At 47.9% G+C, this 23,322-nt stretch overlaps 1 protein-coding gene and 3 non-coding genes across 4 annotated transcripts in view; 1 reads left to right on the top strand and 3 right to left on the bottom strand.

The window, feature by feature from the left end:
- Nucleotides 1-738: 738 nt before the first annotated feature.
- LOC139360524 (U6 spliceosomal RNA) lies at nucleotides 739-841 on the bottom strand. The gene has a single exon (XR_011617931.1). It is a non-coding gene; the product is annotated as a U6 spliceosomal RNA (small nuclear RNA).
- A 1,372-nt stretch (nucleotides 842-2,213) lies between these two features.
- On the bottom strand, nucleotides 2,214-2,275 carry LOC112429106 (U7 small nuclear RNA). Its single transcript, XR_003021228.1, has one exon. It is a non-coding gene; the product is annotated as a U7 small nuclear RNA (small nuclear RNA).
- A 3,558-nt stretch (nucleotides 2,276-5,833) lies between these two features.
- LOC105494558 (platelet activating factor receptor) overlaps nucleotides 5,834-23,322 on the bottom strand; it is a 33,364-nt gene continuing 15,875 nt past the window's right edge. The window contains exon 2 of the mRNA XM_011763080.2: nucleotides 5,834-9,636. Coding sequence (XP_011761382.1) covers nucleotides 8,570-9,598 — 1,029 coding nt within the window. The 5' untranslated portion in view covers nucleotides 9,599-9,636 and the 3' untranslated portion in view covers nucleotides 5,834-8,569. The remainder of the gene's footprint in view (nucleotides 9,637-23,322) is intronic.
- Nucleotides 15,975-16,036, top strand: LOC112429108 (U7 small nuclear RNA). The gene has a single exon (XR_003021230.1). It is a non-coding gene; the product is annotated as a U7 small nuclear RNA (small nuclear RNA).

Raw genomic sequence — 23,322 nt, 5'->3', positions numbered from 1 at the left:
CATCAAGGATATATATTCCCTGCACTAGAACTATTGTGGAGGATGAGAATGGAAAATGGTGATAAAAGAAAATAACATGTTGGCCAGGCGCGGTGGCTCATGCCTGGAATCCAGCACTTTGGGAGGCCAAGGCAGGCGGATCACCTGAGGTCAGGGGTTTGAGACCAGCCTGACCAACATGGAGAAATTCCATCTCTACTAAAAATACAAAATTAGCTGGGCGTGGTGGTATATGCTTATAATCCCAGTTACTTGAGAGGCTAAGGCAGGAAAATCACTTGAACCCGGGTGGTGGAGGTTGCAGTGAGCCAAGGTTGCTCCACTGTACTCCAGCCTGGGCAATAAGAGCGAAAATCCATCTCAAAAAAAAAAAGAAAGAAAAGAAAAAAAAGAAGGAAAATAACATGCATTCAGACAAAAATGTATGAGAAGCATCTTGCACAGTAGAGGTAAAATAAGGATCTCTGCATCTTGATTATTGCTGTGTGACCTTGGATGTAAGTCATTTCACCTGCTTGATGCTCGTCTTTCTTGTCCGGAAGATGGAAGATAGGGACCTTCACATTCTGTATCATGAAAGATGTCCGCAGGGGAAGGCAGTGTGGCAGAATGAGCTTTGGAGCTGGATGCACCCAGCTAGGCCAGCCATTCATTGTGTGACCTTGGGAATCACTTTACTCTCTAAGCCTCTGTATTTTGGGGGTGGGGATTTGGTTTTCATGTTTTAAAATTTATTTTAAGTATATGGAATGCTTCTTGAATTTCTGTGTCATCCTTGTTCAGGGGCCATACCTGTGTCTCTGTATTGTTCCAGTTTTAGTTATGAGCTGATGAAGCAAGCACTGTTGTTATATTTTTAATTTTTTTTTCAGGAGGATACTGAGTCTAATGAAGCTACAGGGCCGTGAAACCCTGCACACTTGCTACCCAAGCCTCCTTTTTTTTTTTTTTTTCTTTTTTTTGAGACGCAGTCTTGCTCTGTTGCCCAAGCCGGAGTGCAGTGGCACGATCTCAGCTGACTACAATCTCCGCCTCCCAGGTTCAAGTGATTCTCCTTCCTCAGCCTCCTCAGCCTCCTCAGCCTCCTCAGCCTCCTGAGTAGATGGGATTACAGGTGCCTGACACCACCCCTGGCTAATTTTTTTATTTTTAGTAAAGACAGGGTTTTGTCATGTTGGCCAGGCTGGCCTCGAACTCCCGACTTCAGGTGATCCACCCACCTCTGCCACCCAAAGTGCTGGGATTAAAAGTGTCAGCCACTGCGCCAGGCCTCAAGCCTCCATTTTTAAGTGAGGTAGTCAAGCAGGCCTCACCAAGAAAGGGACGTTTGAGCAAAGCCTTGAAGGAAGCAAGGGAGTGAGCCGTGTGGCTATATCAAGGATGCTGTAGGTATACTCCCATCAAGACCCATCTCAGGCAGAGGGAAGAGGCAGTTCTACCCATAGGTATTTGGGAGGAGTAAATGATGTAAAGTTCCCCTTGTAGTAAGTGGTCAGCAAATGTTGAGTGGCCACCTCTGTCCCTCCCCTTACAGAGCTGTCAGGATCCAGGTGACATCTAAGAGCACCTTCTAGCTCCAGTGACAATGACCACTCTGGCTTCCGAGGGTCTCTGGAACACTGTGTTCATGGATGCCATCCATCCTCAGAAGTACCCTCCCTAGCTGAGCACAGCGGCCTGAGCCCAGGGAAGAGTTATTGTTGCTGGGGCTTCAACATGCATGGAGAGCACAGAGGCCTCAAAGAGGAAGCCAGAAACAGCAAGGTGGAGGCCCTCACGTTCCACTGGAGGCCTCTTGGCTCATTCCCCTATGACAGTCCTGTCCCAGCGCTTAGGAGACTGTGCCTAGAGAGAGGGGCTTGGGCGAGGGTACAGCCACATGGTGGAGAGGGAGGAGAGAAGGAAAGGGACCCGTGCTTACTAAGGCAGATCCAGCTTTGAATATTATTATGCCACTTAGTAGCTCTTTTACCTTTATAAATCTCTGAACCCTTCTGAGTCTCGATTTCCCTATCTGTAAAATGGGCATGAAATGTTCTATTCTGTGGGGTGGTTGTGAGGACTCAATGACATAAGATAGGTGAAAGTGGCAAGCTAATAGCTGGGTCCCTCTTCCTTCTCTACCAAGGACCTGAGAGGCAGCCACTACATCTTATTCAGTCAGCTTGGGTCCTTATTTACTTTATTCATTTCTTTTTTTTCCTTCTTTTGTAATGGGCTTTCTGGCAAAAACTGAAAAGCCTGCTAGACAAATTCTAAAAGAGCTGTAACACTTGTTTTATTCATTTCTGTGGGGATAAAACCACCCATGTTTCAGGGAGAGTATGAGGTTTTAGTGAGATAACAGATCAAAATTGTGCTTAGCATAGTTACTGGACCAAAATAGGCACTCCCATAGGTGTTTGCTGGGTACCTAAAGGGATGGAGGGAGGGAGGGATAGAGAGAGGGATGGAGGGAGGGAGGGAGGGATGGATGGATGGATAGATCGATCGATAGAAGGATGGTGGGATGGAGGGATGGATAGGTGGATAGACGGATGGGTATGTGGGAGGATGGCTTGCCGGCAGGATATCAAAGGGAACAGGATTTTTTATACAGAAATACCAAGTCTACACAAAAACCAGGTGCTTTACAAGAAGGTCTTATTATATCTCTTTGTGGCCTTAGGTCTTGAGCACAGATATAACACAGATGAGTAAAAACAGGATAAACATATCCAGGTCTAGTCAACTGTGACCTTCACTTACCACTCTTGGGTCTATGACTCATCTCAATGAGGCCAGATCTTACATAAGCCAGCATTCTCCAGCTGAGATCACTGGTGGTTCCCTGAGGTGAAAGCTGAGATCAGGGCAAATGCAAGGTGAGGCTTTCCTGATACACAGGATGCCTTGGAAATTCTAATCAGTGATGTTTCATCAAAAGAGTTACAACTGGCTGGGCGCGGTGGCTCAAGCCTGTAATCCCAGCACTTTGGGAGGCCGAGGCGGGTGGATCACGAGGTCAGGAGATCGAGACTATCCTGGCTAACATGGTGAAACCCCGTCTCTACTAAAAATACAAAAAAAAACTAGCCGGGCGTGGTGGCGGGCGCCTGTAGTCTCAGCTACTTGGGAGGCTGAGGCAGGAGAATGGTGTGAACCCGGGAGGCGGAGCTTGCAGTGAGCCGAGATCACGCCACTGCACTCCAGCCTGGGAGACACAGCGAGACTCCGTCTCAAAAAAAAAAAAAAAAAAAGAGTTACAACTCAACTTTTCCCATAATCCCTGTCACCGTTGCAAGAGCGGAGAGATGCAGGTGAACAGCCAGCCCTGCATCCGCCACAACTCCACCCTGTGTAACTTCGGCAATCAGTTAGCCCCTCTGAGCCCCATGATGTCCTTAGTAAGACGAAGGGGTTGAACCCTCCCAGCTCCAAAATGTACTGATTCTCTGAAAACTCCCTACATCTTCCTTTAGAATATGGACCTAGAGGCCGGGCGCGGTGGCTCAAGCCTGTAATCCCAGCACTTTGGGAGGCCGAGACGGGCGGATCACAAGGTCAGGAGATCGAGACCATCCTGGCTAACACGGCGAAACCCCGTCTCTACTAAAAACACAAAAAATTAGCCGGGCGAGGTGGCGGCGCCTGTGGTCCCAGCTACTCGGGAGGCTGAGACAGGAGAATGGCGTGAACCCGGGAGGCGGAGCTTGCAGTGAGCTGAGATCTGGCCACTGCACTCCAGCCTGGGCGACAGAGCGAGACTCCGTCTCAAAAAAAAAAAAAAAAAAGAATATGGACCTAGAACTTTGGAAGAATATGTATTACATTTCTTTTCCATCTGTCTCTATAGAGTCTCCTCAAAACCTTTCAAAATATTTGCATGTATATGTCAATATGTCTGTTTATGCTAAACCCTGGGGAAGCTGTACAATTTGGAGACAGACAGATCTCAATTCCAGGCTATATGTGAGAAACTGGAGACAGATTATTAAGATCCGGTTCCTGCCCCCCAGAATAGGAAAGACAGGCATCGAAATGACTTAACGTCACAGTAATGACTTAATGGTCACAGTAACGCTGCCTGGATTCAGAAGGCTACCTATTGGAGTATTCTGGGATATGTCAAAAAGAAGAGGGGAGCTGCAATGGCTCAGGCCAGTTGTCCTGACCCTTGGGGAGGCAAGGCTACACGTTTGAGGCCAACCTGGTCAACGCTGACCAAAAAAAAAAAAAAATTTGGCCAGGCAGTGAAACCCCGTCTCTACTAAAAATACAAAAAAATTAGCCAGGCGTGGTGGCAGGCACCTGTAAGCCCAGCGGCAGGCGCCTGTAAGCCCAGCTACTCAGGAGGCTGAGGCAGAAGAATGGCGTGAACTCAGGAGGCAGAGCTTGCAGTGAGCTGAGATCGCGCCACTGCACTCCAGCCTGGGCAACAGAGCGAGACTCCATCTCAAAAAAAATAATAAGACAAAACAAAATTAAAAAAAAGAGAAGGGCTGGATACAGTGACCCACTCCTGTAGTCCCAGCTCCTGGGGAGGCTCATGTAAGAGGATCCCTTAAAGCCAGAAGTTTGACCCTGTAGTGTGCAATAGGCGTGCCAGTAAATAGCCATTGCATGCCAGCCTGGGCAATACAGCAAGACCCCACCTCCAGAAAAAAAAGTTTAGAAAACAAGAGAAGAGATAGAGGATACAGGAGGAGCAATGCTGGCTGTATTCGGGTGGTGAGGAGATCAACAAGGCTGGAGCATGTGCTACAACCTAATATACTCCTCCCATCCCCCTGATCCCCATGAGAGCATGGTCTATGTGTTGGGGCGACATCCTGGAAGAAGTAAGGAGGTAATCACAAGTCACTGTCTCAGAACTATCAGTTACTCTTGTTTTTTTTTCCAATTAGAGACAGAGTCTCGCTACGTTGCCCAGGCTGGTCTCAAACTCCTAAGCTCAAGTGATCCTCCTGCCTCGGCCTTTCAAAGTGCTGGGATTACAGGCATGGTCCAGAGTTATTCTTTATTGAGACCCTGTGCACTTTATACCCATCACAGTAGAGTTTCCTGAAGTGTGCTACACAAGTCACTGAGACATGTCAAGTGACTTTACATAGAACACAGAAAAACTTTTTTTTTTTTTGAGACAGGGTCTTGTTCTATCACCCAGGTCAGTGTGGCATGATGATCACAACTCACGGCAACCTCAACCTCCTGGCTCAAGCAATCCTCGCACTTCAGCCTCCCAAGTAGCTGGAACTACAGACACACACCACCATGCCTGGCTAATTTTTTTTAATTTTTTTTTTTTTTTTTTTTTTTTTTAGGCAGAATCTCGCTTTGTCACCCAGGCTGGAGTGCAGTGGTGCAATCTCGGCTCACTGCAACCTCCGACTCCCAGGTTCATGCAATTCTCCTGCCTCAGCCTCCCAAGTAGCTGGGATTACAGGCACCCACCATCACGACCAGCTAATTTTGTATTTTTAGTAGAGACACGGTTTCGCTATGTTGACCAGACTGGTCTTGAACGCATGACCTCAGGTAATCTGCCCTCCTTGGCCTCCCAAAGTGCTGGGATTACAGGTGTGAGCCACCACAACCACAAATTTTTTGTAGAGGCATTTTGCCATGTTTCTCAGGCTGGTCTCGAACTCCTGGGCTCAAGCAATCCACCCTCCTCAGCCTCCCAAAATGTTGGGATTATGGGTGTGAGTCACTGCACCCGGGTGAGAAACATTTTTATAGTTACGGTTTTATGTTTATGTCTACCTTCTATTTGTGGCAGGTAGTGTTAGTTTTCATTTACAATTGTGTTATAATGTTTTCTTTCAAATAAATGTAAGTTTTTAAAAGTGACTTAATTTAAAGAAAAAGTATTTATTAAGTAAACAGACAGTTGGTACATGGATATTGCAAAAATTTCAAGGCGGGTACACGAATGACTGAAATTCAGGAGACACGGGGAGTTAACACAGAAGCACTTCCCTCATTCAGAGCTCTTTTGACTATGAGAAATAGACACCCAATCAAATCAGCTTCGGCAAAATGAGAGAATGTATCCTGACAAGGGACGCTCACAGGGCCCACAGGAAAGAGTGCTGGGCCCCTGGAGGACTGAGGGAAGCCAGCAGGTCCCTGGAGGCGGTGCCCGGCTGCTCTCCGGGCGCCTGTGATTCCTCTGGTCCCTGCCTTGCTATGCGTATCTTCTCTCTGAGCAGAGCCATTTTCTCTACCACATTCATGCAGGTGCCCATCCCCCCCGATACACACAGACAAACACACACACACACACACGGACACAGTCACAGCTCCAGGGTTTATATGTGTTCAGGGAAGGGACCTGCAAAGCCTGAACAGCCTCCCTGAATCTAGATGCCCACCTCTCATCCTTTCAGCTCCCATCAGAGGATCAAGGGGCCCAAATTCGCAGAAAAGGGGAGGGTCTAAGATGAGCAGTCACCCTGACCAGGACGGGTCTGCCCCAACATTAGCCACGTACAACAATCCTATGAGGTAGCTTTAACCTCATAGGTAACGACCCTAAGAGGTAGGAAATTCAGTGCCTGGTCCCTCAGCAGGAAATGACACAGCCAAGACTTGACCCAGGCCTGTGTGATGCTGCACTAGTCGCCCGGTCATACCACCAGCCAAGTCTAGCCCACAGCTACCATCCCAGACTCCAGCAGGTTCCTGGTCCATCGGGAGGCATTTCTCAAAATCAGCAATCGGATGATTGCCCGGTACACAGGCAATGAGTGTCCCAGCTCCACAGGGACACTGACTGTAAGGAAGGAAGACTTCTCTACAGGAGCACAGAGCTCTAGAAACCAGAGAAGTTTCCTCTGAGCCCCTTGGGTCTGAGGCTGCCAGGTTCACACTGCGGATACTTGTCTCAGGGCAGGAGAGGAGGCTCATTTGCATAAACTTGCCAAAAGACATCTAGAGATCCTCAAGAGAAGCTGACACCTGGCTGACACCTGCTGACAGTAACTGCTCCTCCCACCTCCTGGAAGCTATGTTAGGAGGAGCCTCCCAGAGGGCAAGGGAGGGGAGAACTGACAGAGCCTTCTACCCAGGGGCCTCATGCACTTCCCAGCCCATGTGCCTGTTCATATGGAAGCCCCTGGACATCGAGGTGTCCTGGCCTGCACAGCTCCAATTTTGGCTTTTTTTTTTTTTTTTTTTTGAGACAGAGTCTCACTCTGTCACTCAGGCTGGAGAGCGGTGGCACAATCTCGGCTCACTGCAACCTCTGCCTCCTCCTAGTAGCTACAGGCTATGGGACTACAGGCATGCACCACCACGCCGGGCTAATTTTTTTGTATTCTTAGTGGAGATGGGGTTTCACCATGTTGGCCAGGCTGGTCTTGAACTCCGGACCTCAGGTGATCTGCTTGCCTTGGCGTCCCAAAGTGCTGGGATTACCAGCATGAGCCACTGCGCCCAGCCCCAATTTTGCTTTCAAGGGGCCTTTGCCCATCCTCAGTGGGTGGCTGCCCCACAGAAGGTACTTAATTAGAGACTGTTGTTGAGACAGAAAGATGGAGGAGGTGGGCATCTCTCTCCCGCTCCCCCAGAGCTGACCAGGCTAGAGGCAAGGCCTTTGCAGACAGACGCATCTGTCTTGGGAAGCAAGCTCTTGTCCTAGCTTTTGGTCTGTTCATGTGTTACCTTCTTTAGTCACCATTAGGGACAGGTTGCCGGAGGAGTCAGAGAAGGTTCCATCAAGCCACTTCCCCTGAGAAAGGTCACAAAGACCTTTTGCCTGAGGGTGGAGAGAGGATGGCACCGTCCTAGCTCAAAAGTCGGCCCCAAGGTAGTGCCACACTGTGAGAGCAGTGTCCCTTTCCCAACCTTTTCTGCCTGTATCACTTGAGAGTATTTGTCCAAAGCTTGTATTTATTTATTTATTTATTTATTTATTTATTTATTTTATTTTATTTTATTTTATTTTATTTTATTTTTTTGAGACAGAATCTCCCTCTGTTGCCAGGCTAGAGTGCAATGGTGAAATCTAGGCTCACTGCAACCTCTGCCTCCCAGGTTCAAGTGATTCTCCTGCCTCAGCCTCCTGAGCCACCAAGCCCAGCTAATTTTTGTATTTTTTAGTAGAGACGGGGTTTTACAATGCTGGCCAGGATGGTCTCGATCTCTCGACCTCATGATCTGCCCACCTCGGCCTCCCAAAGTGCTGGGATTACAGGTGTGAGCCACTGCGCCTGGCCCCCCAAAGCTTTAGACCAACACCCCATCGGGGAGAACTAGGTGGTTTAAAGTCTTCCCCCAAGGTCTGCACCTGGCCCTGACATTCCTTCCAGCCCTATAAGATTAAGGGACTCAGGATGAGGTCACCAGTCACAGTTGCTGTAGCATGCACCCACAGGCAGATGAAGGGACTCATTTGAGTTCTGGATTTTCCAACAGTCTGGCTCTGCCATCATCCCTGCCCAGGTGAGGTAGCCTCCAAATCTAATGGCCCACCAGTGCCCACGGAGGTGGTGCCCAGACCACAGCAGATATCCCTTCTTCCCCCAGCTCAGTCCATGATGTCCACGGAGGAGAAGACTTCAGGCCTGGCACCAACAAGCAGGGACTAATTTTTGAGGGAATTGACAGGGATCTGGTTGAATGGCACAACCACTTCAGTGACCGTATCCGTGGTGGCCCGGGAGCATTTCCGGCTACTGCGCATGCTGTAGAACTTTTCAGTGAGGTGCTTGCGGAACTTCTTGGTGAGGAAACAGTAGATAACAGGGTCTAAGACACAGTTGGTGCTAAGGAGGCAGAGGGTGACCTGATGTGCATCGTTAATAGCCTGGTGGAATTTGCTGTTCTGGAAACCCAGCTCAGCAAGGGTCCAGGGCAGCTGCACCATGTGGTGTGGCACGAAGCAGATGATGAACACCGCCAAGACCGTGCACACCATCCACAGCGCCCGGCGCTTGACTTCAGCGTTGCGCTGCTGCTGCACCGGCTGCGTGAGCAAGGTACGGATGATGACCAGGTTGCAGAAGAGGATGATGAGGAAGACCAGGAAGAAACTGAACACAATGAAGATGTGGATGATGAGGACTGGCACGCTGCCCTTCTCGTAATGCTCAAAGCAGCGGGTGATGTTTCCTGAGCCAGCACTGTTGGGCACTGTGTTGGTGGAGTCCAGGATGAAGAAGTAGGATGCAGCACCCACAATGGCCACCCAGATGACCAGAGACAAAGAGATGCCACGCTTGCGGGTATTGGCCTGAGCAGTCTTGATGGGGCGAGTTACTGCCTGGAAGCGGTTATAAGTGATGACACCTAGGAAGGCCACAGAGCAGTAGGTGTTGATGAAGAAGAGGCAGCCAGCCAGGTTGCACAGGAATTTGGGGAGTATCCAGTTGCCCCCGTTTTGGTAGTACACAATCCACAGTGGCAGGGTGATCAAGAAGAGCATGTCCGCCATGGTGAGGTTCACCATGAAGATCTTTATCTCATTGAATTTCTTGGAAGGGTACAGGCGGGCAAAGACCCACAGCACGTAGCTATTAGCAATGACCCCAAGCACAAAGATGATGCTGTAAACAATCGGGAAGAGGGTGTATCGGAACTCAGAGTCCACGTGGGAGGAGTCATGTGGCTCCATTGCTGTGGGCTAGAATGATCAGCTGGTCCTGGTGGTTCCTGGAAGATCACACAAAAATTCTGGTTAATAAAGGGACAAGAAGGGACTGTTCTATTTCATCAATTCCAAGACTCCTTGCCATGGTTAGAGTGATGATGTCCCCTCTGAAGTTCATGTTGAATCTTTTTTTTTTTTTAGATGGAGCTTCGCTTTTGTTGCCCAGGCTGGAGTGCAGTGGTGTGATCTCGGTTCACTGCAACTTCTGCCTCCCAGGGTCAAGCGATCCTCCTGCCTCAGCCTCCCAAGTAGCTGGGATTACAGGTATGTACCACCATGCCCAGCTAGTTTTGCATTTTTAGTAGAGATGGGGTTTCTCCATGTTGGTCAGGCTGGTCTTGAACTCCCAACCTCAAGTGATCCGCCCGCCTCGGCCTCCCAAAGTGCTGGGATTACAGGTGTGAGCCACCGCACCCGGCCTCAGGTTGAATCTTAATCCCCAGTGCAGAGGTGTGGCCTATGGAAGGTGATTAACTCAGGGTGGAATGGGATTAGCACATTTAGAAAAGGGCTCCAGGTTGCCCAGGGAGGTCAAGGTTGAAGTGAGCCAGTGATTGTGCCACTGCACTCCTGCCTGGGTGACAAAGTGAGACCCTGTCTCACACACACAAAAATAATAATTCTGTAAAAAGGGGCTCAAGTTTGAAGAACGCGCTTAATCTTGCCCTTTTTGTCTTTCCATCCCTTTTGCCATGTGAGATAACAGCTTTCAAGGTGCCATCTTGGAAGCAGATAACCAGGCATCAGACACTAAACCTGCTGGTGCCTTGATCGTGAACATCCTCTAGAACTGTGAGAAATACACTTATTTTCCTTTTTTCTCCTCTTTTCTTTGTTTTTTGCTTTTTATAGACAAGGTCTTGCTCTGTCACTTAGGCTAGAGTGCAGCGGTGCAATCACAGCTCACTGCAGCCTCAACCTCCTGGGCTCAAGCAATCTTCCCACCTCAGCCTCCTGAGTAGCTGGGACTACAGGTATGTGTGTGACACCACACCTAGCTAATTTTTGTATTTTTTGTAGGGAAGGGGTTTTGCTATGTTGCCCATGCTGGTCTGGAACTCCTGGCCTCAAACACTTCTCCCGCCTCAGCCTCCCAAGGCGCTGGGATTACAGGTATGAGCCACCACGCCTGCCCAGAGATAAATTTCTTGGGCTTTATAAATTAGTGTCAACACTAATGGACTGAGACACTCCTATTTTACACATTTTTAAAATTCTAAAATTGATGGCATCTTTCAATTAATTGACAGTGTTTTTTATTTTTGTTTTTGTTTTTCTTTCTTTCTTTCTTTTTTTGGAGACAGAGTTTCACTTTGTCACTCAGGCTGGAGTACAGTAGCATGATCTTGGCTCACTACCACCTCCGCCTCCCAAGTTTAAGCAATTCTCTTGCCTCCGCCTCCTGAGTAGCTGCGACAACAGGCATACAACACCACACCCAGCTGATTTTTGTGTTTTAGTACAGACAGGGGTTTCACCATGTTGGTCAGGCTGGTCTCGAACTCCTGATCTCAGGCGATCTGCCCACCTCGGCCTCCCGAAGTACTTGGATTATAGGCATGAGCCACCGCGCCCAGCCAGTTATATTTTAAAATGGAATAAAAGAAGAGAAACAGAACTGCCATTGATTGTATTGACTATCAGGTGCTACTCATTGTAAAAACACACCATTATTTTTTGTAGAAAAAAAACACTGCATGGTCAGACGTGGTGCCTCTCACCTGTAATCCCAGCACTTTGGAGGCCGAGGCTGGCAGATTGCTTGAGCTCAGGAGTTCGAGACCAGCCTGACTAACATGGTAAAACCCTGTCTCTACTAAAAATACAAAAATTAGCTGGGTGTGATGGTGCGAGCCTGTAGTCCCAGCTACTCAGGAGGCTGAGGCAGGAGAATCACCAGGAGCGGGAGGTTGCAGTAAGCTGAGATTCTGCCACTGCATTCCAGCCTGGGCGACTGAGTGAGACTCTGTCTCAAAAAAATTAAAATAAAAAAGTAAAAAATAAAATGAAATATAACTTTGTCTTCTCTGGCTTATTTTGACTTAAAACTTTAGATAATCTGTTTCTAGTGATAAATATACATAAATGTATATTATAAAAATTTTATTTTTCTGATAAAATTTGAATATTTTTCTATCAATGAGATTTTAAATAAAAATTTTCATGGTAAAACGCCCTATATTTTAAAATAATTTAGGTCGGGTGTGGTGTCTCACACCTATAATCTCAGCACTTTGGGAGGCCCAGGCGGGCGGATGACGAGGTCAGGAGATGGAGACCATCCTGGCTAACACGGTGAAACCCCCTCTCTACTAAAAATACAAAAAATTAGCCGGGCATGGTGGCATGAGCCTTGTAGTCTCAGCTACTTGGGAGGCTGAGGCAGCAGAATCATTTGAACCATGGAGGTGGAGGTTTCAGTGAGCAGAGATTGTGCCACTGCACTCCAGCTTGGATGACAGAGTTAGACTCAGTCTCAAAAAAAAAAAAAAAAATTATGTGCTCATCAAAAGTCTGGAAAATATAGAAATATAATATTGGGGTCACCCAGAGAATAAAATAGTAGCCATCATTTAAAAGGATGTGTTAGATCTGACTGTTGATTTGGAAAAGTGTCCTTGGATAACAGTGTTAATTAAAAACAAAACAAAACTGGCTGGCTGTGGTGGCTCGCACCTGTAATCCTAGCACTTTGGGAGGCCGAGGCAGGTGGATATCCTGAGGTCAGGAGTTTGAGACCAGCCTGGCCAACATTTAGAAACCCTGTCTCTACTAAAAATACAAAAATTAGTTGGGCATGGTGGTGCGCACCTGTAATCCCAGCTACTTGGGAGGCTGAGGCAGGAGAATTGCTTGAACCCAGGAGGTGGAGGTTGCAGTGAGCTGAGATCGTGCCACTGCACTCCAGTCTGGGCAACAAGAGCAAGACTCTGTCTCAAAAAAATAAATAAGTAATAAATAAAAATAAAAACAAAACAAAAAAGTTGCAGAAAATGTTTGGTATGACCCAGTTATACATGTGTATTTGAACAGAAGATCTAGAAGGATACACCTCAAACAGTTGACAGTGGTAAGTAGCCTCTGGGAGGGTGAGGTAGCTTAGTGGGAAGTTTATTTGCTTTATACTTTTATGTGTTTGTTTGAATTTTTAAAGGGCACTTATTGTCTTAATAATTTAAAATTCTGAAAATACAATGTAAGGACATGCACATTGGCTCATGCCTGTAATCCAAGCATTTGGGAGGCTGAGGTGAGAGGATCGAGTGAGCCCAGGAGTTCAAGACCAGTCTGGGCAACACGGCGAGACCCCCGTCTCTAAAAAAATAAAACACAAAACAATTAGCCAGACATGGTGGTGCACACCTGTAGTCTCAGCTACTCAGGGGACTGAGGCAGAAGGATCACTTGACCCTCAGAGTTTGAGACCAGCCTAGACAACATAGCAAGACACCATGTCAAACAAAACAAAACAGTTGTTCCCTTCCCTCTTGTTCTTTCCACTATTACTGTCATTGCAAGCTGCTAGGAACTAACTGCCCTGTTGTTTACGCTGCAGTGGGCATGACTCAGGGAAGCAGCAGGCAGGGAGGAGGATGGGAAGCAAGAACTCAGCTGGGACTAAGCAAGGTCCAGCTCATCATATCTAATAGTGTAGTAAAAAGAGCACAATAGGCCAGGTGCGGTGGCTCACGCCTGTAATCCCAACACTTTGGGGAGCAGACGGATGCTTGAGCCCAGGAGTTTGAGACCAGGCTGGGCAACATAGTGAAACTCTGTCTCTACAGAAAAAAAAAAAAAAAAATACAGGCCGGGCGCGGTGGCTCACACCTGTAATCCCAGCATTTTGGGAGGCCGAGGCAGGCAGATCATAAGGTCAGGAGTTCGAGACCAGCCTGGCCAATATGGTGAAACCCCGTCTCTACTAAAAACACAAAAATCAGCTGGGCGTGGTGGTGGGTCCCTGTAGTCCCAGCCACTCAGGAGGCTGAGGCAGGAGAATCGCTTGAATCCAGGAGGCAGAGGTTGCAGGGAGCCGAGATCACGCCACTGCACTCCAGACTGGGCGACAGAGTGAGACTTCATCTCAAAAAAAAAAAAAAAAATTAGCCAGGCATGGTGCTGCTTGCCTGTAGTCGTAGCTACTTGGGAGGCTGAAGTGGAAGGATCGCTTGAGCCCAGGAGGCAGAGGTTGCAGTGAGCAGAGATTGTGCCACTGATGTTCCAGCCTGGATGATGGGGTGAGACCTTGTCTCAGAAAAAAAAAAGAGTGAGACACAAGGAGGACAATACTTGGAGCACCTTCTTTGGAGCCAGGTACTCTGCTAGGTGCTTCCACATGTACTGCCTCATTTGAGTCTCACACAAGCACTTTGCCATAGAAAGTAAAATCCCATGTTACAGACTAGGAAACTGACTACAGGGTGGTTATATGACTTGTGCAAGGTCACACAGCTATTAAGGAATGGTGCCAGGATCTCAGACCCAGCTCTGTTCTTTCTTACATCTGTCCAACAAATATTTCTGAGCATGTAAGGCACACGGCTAAGCACAGGAGCTATAGGGCGAACACCCAGCAAGGGGGCCCTGCCCTCAGAGAACTTACATCTCTTGGGGTAGACAGACAAAAGCAATTTAAACAAACACCGTTGTTATACAAATAAAAAGGAGTGCTGATTGGGCCGGCTGCGGTGGCTCACGCCTGTAATCCTAGCACTTTGGGAGGCCGAGGTGGGTGGATTGCCTGAGCTCAGGAGTTGGAGACCAGCCTGGGCAACACGGTGAAACCCTGTGTCTACTAAAATACAAAAAATTAGCCGGGCATGGTGGCGGGAACCTGTAATCCCAGTTACTCGGGAGGCTGAGACAGGAGAATCGCTTGAACTTGGGAGGCAGAGGTTGCAGTGAGCCTATATTGTGCCATTGCACTCCAGCCTGGGCGACAGAGCAAGACTCTGTCTCAAAAATAAAATAAAATAAAATAAAGGGTGGGGGACAGTGCGGATATGGAGAACAAAAAGAGAACTACTTAGAAAGGACGTGACGTTTCAGTTGAGGCCTGAAGGAGGAACAAGGGCAGAACATTCCAGGCAGAGAACTCTGCATGGGTCCAAAACTGAGGCAAGAGCTTGGTGGTTTCCAGGAACGGAAATAAGCTTACCAGATGGCCCTTGCCCTGACCTCCAGCTGCCACTCCACCCTCACCTCATGCCACCTTAGCATCAGGCTCTGGCCAGAACGGACTTCCCAGGCAGACCTTCGAACCTGTCCAGACATTTCCTGCCTGGGAGCCTCCACAATACCCATCCTGCCACGTTGAATGCTCTTCCCTACCCACTCCCTACTCCGCACTTTCCTTTTTTTTTTTTTTTTTTTTGAGGTGGAGTCTTACTCTGTCATCCAGGCTGGAGCACAGCGGCACGACCTTGGCTCACTGCAACCTCTGCCTCCCAGGTTCAAGCGATTCTCCTGCCTCAGCCTCCTGAGTAGCTGGGATTACAGGCGTGTGCCATCACACCCGGCCAGTTTTTGTATTTTTAGTAGAGACGGTGTTTCACCATGTTGGTCAGGCTGATCTCGAACTCCTGACCTTGTGATCTGCCTGCCTCGGTCTCCCAAAGTACTGGGATTACAGGCGTGAGCCACCTCACCAGGCTCCACTCCCCACTTTCACCTGGCCAACTGCAACTCATGCTTCAGACCTCAGCTGAATTTCACTGCTTTAGGGAGGTCTTCACTGGACTTGGGACCAAGTCAGCATCTTCCACCCCCCCACCCCTGCAAACTCCCTGTACTTCATAAATCTTAGCACAGTTGTAATCATATTGATATTTGTGTGATTATTGAACATTTCCTCACTTGACTGTGAACACCAAGAGAGCTCGGACCTTGTCTATCTATTCAATACTGTGTATTTCCAGCACTAAGATGAAGGAATGGGTGATTGCCTTGTTAATTCACCCACCCCTTCAGGAACCACACCAATGGAAACACTTGAAGAAGCCTAAAGATACTTACAGGTATGTTTAAAGAAGCAATTGACTCTAATTGGAATTTTGTCCATTGAGAACATTTTTGTGCTTTGCTCCATTGAGTGTGGTGATAGTTTATCTGCCTTAAATATAAACAATATAAACATAGATTTTATTATTTCCAATAAATCGTTGTTATTCTTTTTTTATTTTATTTTATTTTTTTGAGACAGGGTCTCACTCTGTCATCCAGGCTGGAGAGCAGTGGCACCATCTTGGCTCACTGCAACGTCAACCTCTCAGGCTCAAGCGATCCTCCTGCCTCAGCCTCCTGAGTAGCTGGGACTACAGGCGTGAGCCACCACGCTCAGCTATGTTGCAGCTCTTTTAGAATTTGTCTGGCAGGTTTTCTGGTTTTTACTGGAAAACACCATCCCCCCCACCAAAAACATTGCTAGGTTCCACTCTGCTGGGACCTTTCCATCCCAAAGGTAGTACTGCCATCTGATTCCAAAGCCCCAGGACAATAGTTCTCAGAGGGTGGCCTATGGAACTGGGGGGTTGGGAGTTTGCGAGGTCAAAACTATTTTCATAATAATACCAAAACATTATTTTCCTTTCCCACTGTATTGACATTTGCACCAATGGTGCAAAAGCAAGGCTGAACAAAAGCACTGGCTCCTTAGCAGAAATCAAGGCAGCAACACCAAACTGTGCCAGGAGTCATTGTATCCTTCGCAGCTCAGACTGAGCGTGGGGGGAAAACGGTCAACTTCCCTTTAAAATGTCTTCGATAAAGCAAGGAAATTATTAATTTTATTAAATCTTGAATACACATCTTTTTAATATTCTGAGTGTAAAACAGGAAATATACATGAAACCCTTCTGCTGCAAACCAAAGTACAATGTCTTTAGGAAAAGCACCGCTGAGATTGTTAGAGCTGTGAGCTAAACTTTTTTTCTGGGTCACGATTAGAAAAAAATGACTGACCAGCAGGGCACAGTGGCTCATGCCTGTAATCCCAGCACTTTGGGAGGCCAAGGCAGGTGGATCACCTGAGGTCAGGAGTTCGAGACCAGCCTGGCCAACATAGTGAAACCCCATCTCTACTAAAAATACAAAATAAAAATTAGCTGGGCATGGTGGTGTGCGCCTGTAATCCCAGCTACTCCGGAGGCTGAGGTAGGAGAATTGCTTAAACCCAGGAGGCAGAGGTTGCAGTGAACCGAGATCGCGCCACTGCACTCCAGCCTGGGCAACAGAGCAAAGCTCCCGTCATCTCAAAAAAAAAAAAAAAAAAGCTGGGTGCAGTGACACTTGTAATCCCAGCACTTTGGGAGGTTGAGAGGGGCAGATCATGAGGTAAGGAGTTCGAGACCAGCCTGGCCAACATGGTGAAATCCCATCTCTACTAAAAATACAAAAAAAAAAATTAGCTGGGCGTGGTGGTGCACGCCTCTAATCCCAGCTACTCCGGAGGCTGAGGCAGGAGAATTGCTTAAACCCAGGAGGCAGAGGTTGCAGTGAGCCGAGATCGCGCCACTGCACTCCAGCCTGTGTGAGCAAGACTCCGTCTCGGGGAAGAAGAAAAAAAAAAAAAAGACTGACTGACAAACTATGGTTTTTCAGACTTGGGTATCTGGCAGACATTTCCTTAAATATGAGTGAAGGGAACCTGTTGCTTCGAGGGAAACAAATGATGAGATTTGTTGCCGATGATAAAATTTGAGCTTTCAGCCACTCACGGTGGCTCACGGTTGTAATCTCAACACTCTGGGAGGCCAAGGCAGGCAGATTGCTGGAGCCCAGGAGTTTGAGACCAGCCTGGTCAACATGGCAAAATCCCCTCTCTACAAAAGAAAAAATTTAAATTAGCCAGGCGTGGTGGTGCACTCCTGTAGTCCCAGCTACTCAGGAGGCTGAGGTGGAAGGATCAATTGAGCCTGGAAGGTCAAGGCTGCAGAGAGCCGTGATTTCACCACTGCACTCCAACCTGGGCAACACAGCAAGACCCTGTCTCAAAAAGTAAAACAATGAAAAAGTCCATTGATATGATTTACGTTCTACATTACAGTGAACCTTTAAGAAACTACTACATGCGGGGCTTTGATATCATATCAAAGAAGAGTATCGGCCAGGCGTGGTGGCTCATGCCTGTAATCCCAGCACTTTGAGAGGCCAAGACGGGTGGATCACCTGAGGTCAGGAGTTCGAGACCAGCCTGGACAACATGGTAAAACCCCACCTCTACTAAAAATACAAAAAATTAGCCGGGCCCTGTGGTGGTGGGCACCTATAATCCCAGCTATTCGGGAGGCTAAGGCAGGAGAATTGCTTGAACCCAGTAGGCGGAGGTTGCAGTGAGCCGAGATCATGCCATTGCATTCCAGCAGCCTGGGCAACGAGAGCAAAACTCAAAAAAAAAAAGAAAAAAAGACGAAGAAGAAGAAGAGTATCACCAATTATCTGAAAAAGCCACTAAAAGATCCCTCCCTTTATAAGTACATATCTGTGTGAAGGCAAATTGTCTTCAACCCAAACAACGTATCACAGCAGCCTAAGTGCAAAAGCAGATATGAGAATCCAACTGTCTTCTATTTAGCCCAACATTAAAGAGATGTGTAAAAAATGCAAATCAATCCACTTCTCTCCCTAAATTGTTTATGTTTTAGAAAATCTAGTTATTTTTACAAAAATGTGCTATTTATGTTAACATGGAAGGAGTTTATTATTGGGTGTTTTTGTTTAAAAATGAAAATTTTTAGAATATCTAAGTTTTCATTTTTAATACAACAAATATTGCTGGAGATAGCTTATGTAAACAAAAGCTCTTTTTTTTTTTTTTTTTTTTTTTTTTTTTGAGACGGAGTCTCGCTCTGCCGCCCAGGCTGGAGTGCAGTGGCCGGATCTCAGCTCACTGCAAGCTCCGCCTCCCGGGTTCACACCATTCTCCTGCCTCAGCCTCCCGAGTAGTTGGGACTACAGGCGCCCGCCACCGCGCCCGGCTAGTTTTTTGTATTTTTTAGTAGAGACGGGGTTTCACCGTGTTAGCCAGGATGGTCTCGATCTCCTGACCTCGTGATCCGCCCGTCTCGGCCTCCCAAAGTGCTGGGATTACAGGCTTGAGCCACCGCGCCCGGCCAACAAAAGCTCTTTGGCACCCTCAACAACCTTTAAGGAAATAAAGGGCCCCTGAGACCAGAAGATTTGAATACTGCTGCTCCACAGTCTCAGCACCCCTGCCCTTCCTTTGAGCCCAAGATGCCCAGTTCATCCAGGACCGGCCTTGTTTCTCTCTCAGGCTATACTGGCTATACCTTCTTGCCTTGGGGGTCCTGTTTCCAGGGCATGGAGGCATATTGCCCTGTGTGGTGCCTGGGGGCAGCACAGCAGCTGGGCAGGGCGTGGTGCTTACTCTGGGTCTTTGGGGAAGTCAGGTCCATAGCTTCCTGCCACCCCTACCCCCTTGCCCAACACGAAATGCCTTCCTCTTCTTGGGTTTGGGCTTTCCAGAAACTCTCCAGCCAGAGGACTCAACCCAGGACATTCTAAGCCCTGCACCCTGCCTGCCTACGCCTGTTGAGAAAGCCTTTCCGCCAGAGCCAGGACTAGAGCGAAACACGTGAGGCACTCACTGGGTGCCAAATTTAAGGAGACACCAAACCTCAGCAATTAAGACAAATAATATTTTATTTTGTTTATTTATCTTTGAGACAGGGCTTGGCTCTGTCACCCAGACTGAAGTGCAGTGGTGCAATCTCGGCTTACCGCAACCTCCACCTCCCAGGCTCAAGCCAACCTCCTACCTCAGCCTCCCAAGTAGCTGGGATTACAGGCACACGCTACCGCACCAGCTAATTTTTGTATTTTTTGGTAGAGATGAGGCATGCCTACCACGGCCAGCTAATTTTTGTAATTTTAGTTGGCCAGGCTGGCCTCGAACTCCTGACCTCAAGTGATCTGCCCGCCTCGGCCTCCTACAGTGCTGGGATTACAGGTGTGAGCCACTGTGCCTGGCCGCCAATGAATAATATTTTAATGCAATATTTTTTTTAATCAAAAGGAGTATTACTGATTCTTCCTTTTGCCTCAGGCTCTAATATAACTCTGCCTGGCATTATTATGATACTGTCTTCATCTAACATTTTGGTACTTTGTTTATCATAATTTTTTTTGCATTAATTTTGATTTTTTTTGTTTTGTTTTGTTTTGTTTTTTTTGAGATGGAGTCTCGCTCTGTCGCCCAGGCTGGAGTGCAGTGGCATGATCTCGACTCACTGCAAGCTCCGCCTCCTGTGTTCACGCCATTCTCCTGCCTCAGCCTCCCGACTGGCTCGGACTACAGGTGCCTGCCACAATGCTCGGCTAACTTTTTTGTATTTTTAGTAGAGACGGGGTTTCACCATGTTAGCCAAGATGGTCTTGATCTCCTGACCTTGTGATCCACCCAGCTCAGCCTCCGAAAGTGCTGAGATTACAGGCGTGAGCCACCGTGCCCAGCAATTTTGATTTTTTAAAAACACCTTCTCACCATGTGAACAGAACACACACACAGACTAGCCCAATTCACTCATTCAGTTGCTCATTCATGTATTCATCGGACAAGCACTCACAGCTCCAGGAGCTGAGCAGTGCACTAAGGCCTCAGAGAACAGACCCAGCCCTTGAGCGGCTCACAAGCCATTTTGCAAGAGAGAGATTCAGAAGTAGATAAGCAGGCAGTGCTATGATGATGGACGTATCAGGTGTAACGGGGTTTCAGAGAAGCTGCCCCTAGCCTAGACTTGAGGGTGAGGAGAGACCTCCTGCCTATGCTGAAGGAGTTAACTTGATATTGCAAGGAGAGAGGAATAGCAGGCACAGGGGACTGCAGGGCAGAGGCCTAGAAGAATAGGCAAAGGCCCTTGTTCTAAAGGAACGTAAGACATTTGGTTTGGCCAAAACTTTAAGGAGTTGAGAAGAGACAAGGCTTAAAAAATAAGCATCAGGGCCAGGCGCGGTGGCTTACGCCTATAATCTCGCCCTTTGGGAGGCCAAAGCAGGCGGATCATCAGGTCAGGAGTTCAAGACCAGCCTGACCAACATGGTGAAACCCTGTCTCTACTAAAAATACAAGAAGTAGTCGGGCGTGGTGGCATGTGTCTGTAATTCCAGCTACTCGGGAGGCTGAGGCAGGAGAATCGCTTGAACCCAGTAGGTGGAGGTTGCAGTGAGCCAAGATCGTGCCACTGCACTCCAGCCTGGGCAACAGAGTGAGACTCCATCTCAAAAAAAAAAAAAAAAAGCATCAGTCAACTCAAGATGGGTCCTGGAGGTCAGTCTAAGGAGTCTGGACTTTATTCTGCAGACAATGGGAGCTGTTAAAGGATCTTGAGCTTGGAAGGGACAAGATTGGATTTGGGGAAGACGGCTTTGATCCCTGTGCACAGAATGAACTGGAGGTGATCAGACCAGAGTCGGGGAGACAGCAAAGAGACATGGGCAATCATCTGGAGGGCCTCAAGAGGATTGCACCAGGGCAGAGCTGATGGAGGGAAACGATGGTTGTGAGAGTTATCTGGGAAATCAGATGGACAGAACTTGGTAATGGATGGGATATTGGTTGAAAGTAAGGGAGGAATCAAAGAGAACTGCCAGGTTTCTGGGCCAGATGATTGAGGATGTGGTGGCGTCTGTCTTCATGGAGAAGACACTGATGAGGAGGAACAGCATGAGGGCAGGGAGGATGAATTCATATGAGGACATATCCCATTTGAGGTGCCTGTGAAACACCCACGAGGACCAGGGTTAAACCCTAAAGAGCCCAACTTCAAGGAAGAAGTCAGAGGAGGACAAACCCATGAAGGAGGCAGAGACAGGACAGTCAGAGACAGGTAGGGTTCCGTGCTGGAGGCCTAAGGGAAGAAAGTTGCAAGAGCTTGGGAAGACCTGGGCAACAGTGTGAAAAGTCACAGGGAGATGAATGCCAATGCAGACAGAAAAGCAAACACTGGATGTGGCAACATGGAAATCAATCTCATGTGAGCAGATCATGTGATCAGAGGGAGAACAGTTGCCCAGGCATGGGTTGAGGAGTGAGTGATAGGAGAGAAAGGGGAATGTCAAATCCTCATTCAAGAAGTTCGATCGAGCCAGGCACAGTGGCTCACACCTGTAATCCCAGCACTTTGGGAGGCCGAGGTGGGAGGATCCCTTGAGGTCAGGAGTTCCAGACCAGCCTGGCCAATATGGTGAAATCCCATCTCTACTAAAAATACAAAAATTAGTGGGGCGCCTATAATCCCAGCTACTGGGGAGGCTGAGGCAGGAGAATCGCTGGAACCGGGGAGGTAGAGGTTGCAGTGAGCCAAGATAGCGCCACTGCACTCCAGCCTGGACAACAAGAACGAAACTAAAAAAAGAAAGAAAGAAAGAAAGAAATTTGATTGAGCAACAAAATGCTGTGTGCAGACCTTGTTTGGATCCTGATTCAAATAAACCAACTGCAAAAAATATTTTCTAGACAATTGGGCCGGCTGTGGTGGCTCATGCCTGAGGTCCTGGCACTTTGGGGAGGCCAAGGCAAGATAATTGCTTGAGTTCAGGAGTTTGGGATCAGCCTGGGCAATATAGCAAGACCCCATCACTACTAAAAATTTTTAAAAATTAGCTGGGTGTGGTGCACACCTCTAGTCCCAGTTACTCAGGAAGCTGAGGCAGGAGGATTGCTTGAGCCCAGGAGTTCAAGGCTGCAGTGAGCTGTGATTATGCCACTCCACTCCAGCCTGGGCAACAGAGCCTCAAGACCCTGTCACACACACAAAAAAAGAATTTAAAAAAAAGACATTTGGGAAAACTCAAACACAGATAGTATTTTAAAAAATAATGTTTATTTATCTGGGTAGGATAATGATACGGTGGTTATATTGTCAAATTCTTTAGCTATTAGATGTGCACTGCAACCCGGGCAACAGAGCAAGTCTTCATCTAAAAAAATAAAAATAAAAATTCCAGGAAGACCAGGTGTTGTGGCTCATGCCTGTAATACCAGCACTTTGGGGAAACTGAGGAAGGAGGATGGGTCAGGAATTCAAGACCAGCCTGGGCAACATAGCAAGACCTCATCTCTACACTCGCCCCCACCTCACCCCCCTCCCACCAACACACGAGAATAAAATATTCCAGGAAAATTGTGCCTGCATGCTAATCACTATTTCAAAGTTGGCTTCCCAGGAACCCAACCGTCAAGATTGTATACTCGGGTCTATCTGACTCCAGAGCCTCCCCAGTCCACACAGGCCCCACAGGAGGCCCAGCAAGAGTAGGCCTCCTCCTTCCAAGTATAGGACCAGAATCAGTGAGGGGAGTCCTGGTGGAGCCCCTGCTTGACTCAAAGCCACTGCCCTCGGTGCCGCCAGTACCTGTCATCCTGGCTTTTCCTATTTCTGCTGCCTTCTGTTCAGTCCCAGGCTCCTGGCCCCCATGTGACTCCCACTCCCTTGGCCCCAACCCAAACTTAGTGCCTATTGCTGTATCTTTGCATGAGTAGAACCCTTGAAATCACCCAAAATGTAACCAGCTGATTCTCCTCTGGGCCTGAGAGCTTGTACTTTCATTACTTTATTCATGCTGTTTCCTCTGCCAAGAAATCCTTCCTTCCTTATCATTGCCTGGATGTTTACTAGAACATTCTTTAAGATTGCTCAGACCTCATTTCCTCCAAGTAGCTCTTTCTTTTT

The sequence above is a fragment of the Macaca nemestrina genome, chromosome 1 (genome assembly GCF_043159975.1).
Source record: "Macaca nemestrina isolate mMacNem1 chromosome 1, mMacNem.hap1, whole genome shotgun sequence".
In the NCBI taxonomy this organism is placed as follows: domain Eukaryota; kingdom Metazoa; phylum Chordata; class Mammalia; order Primates; family Cercopithecidae; genus Macaca; species Macaca nemestrina.
This window is presented reverse-complemented; position numbering and strand designations above follow the sequence as displayed.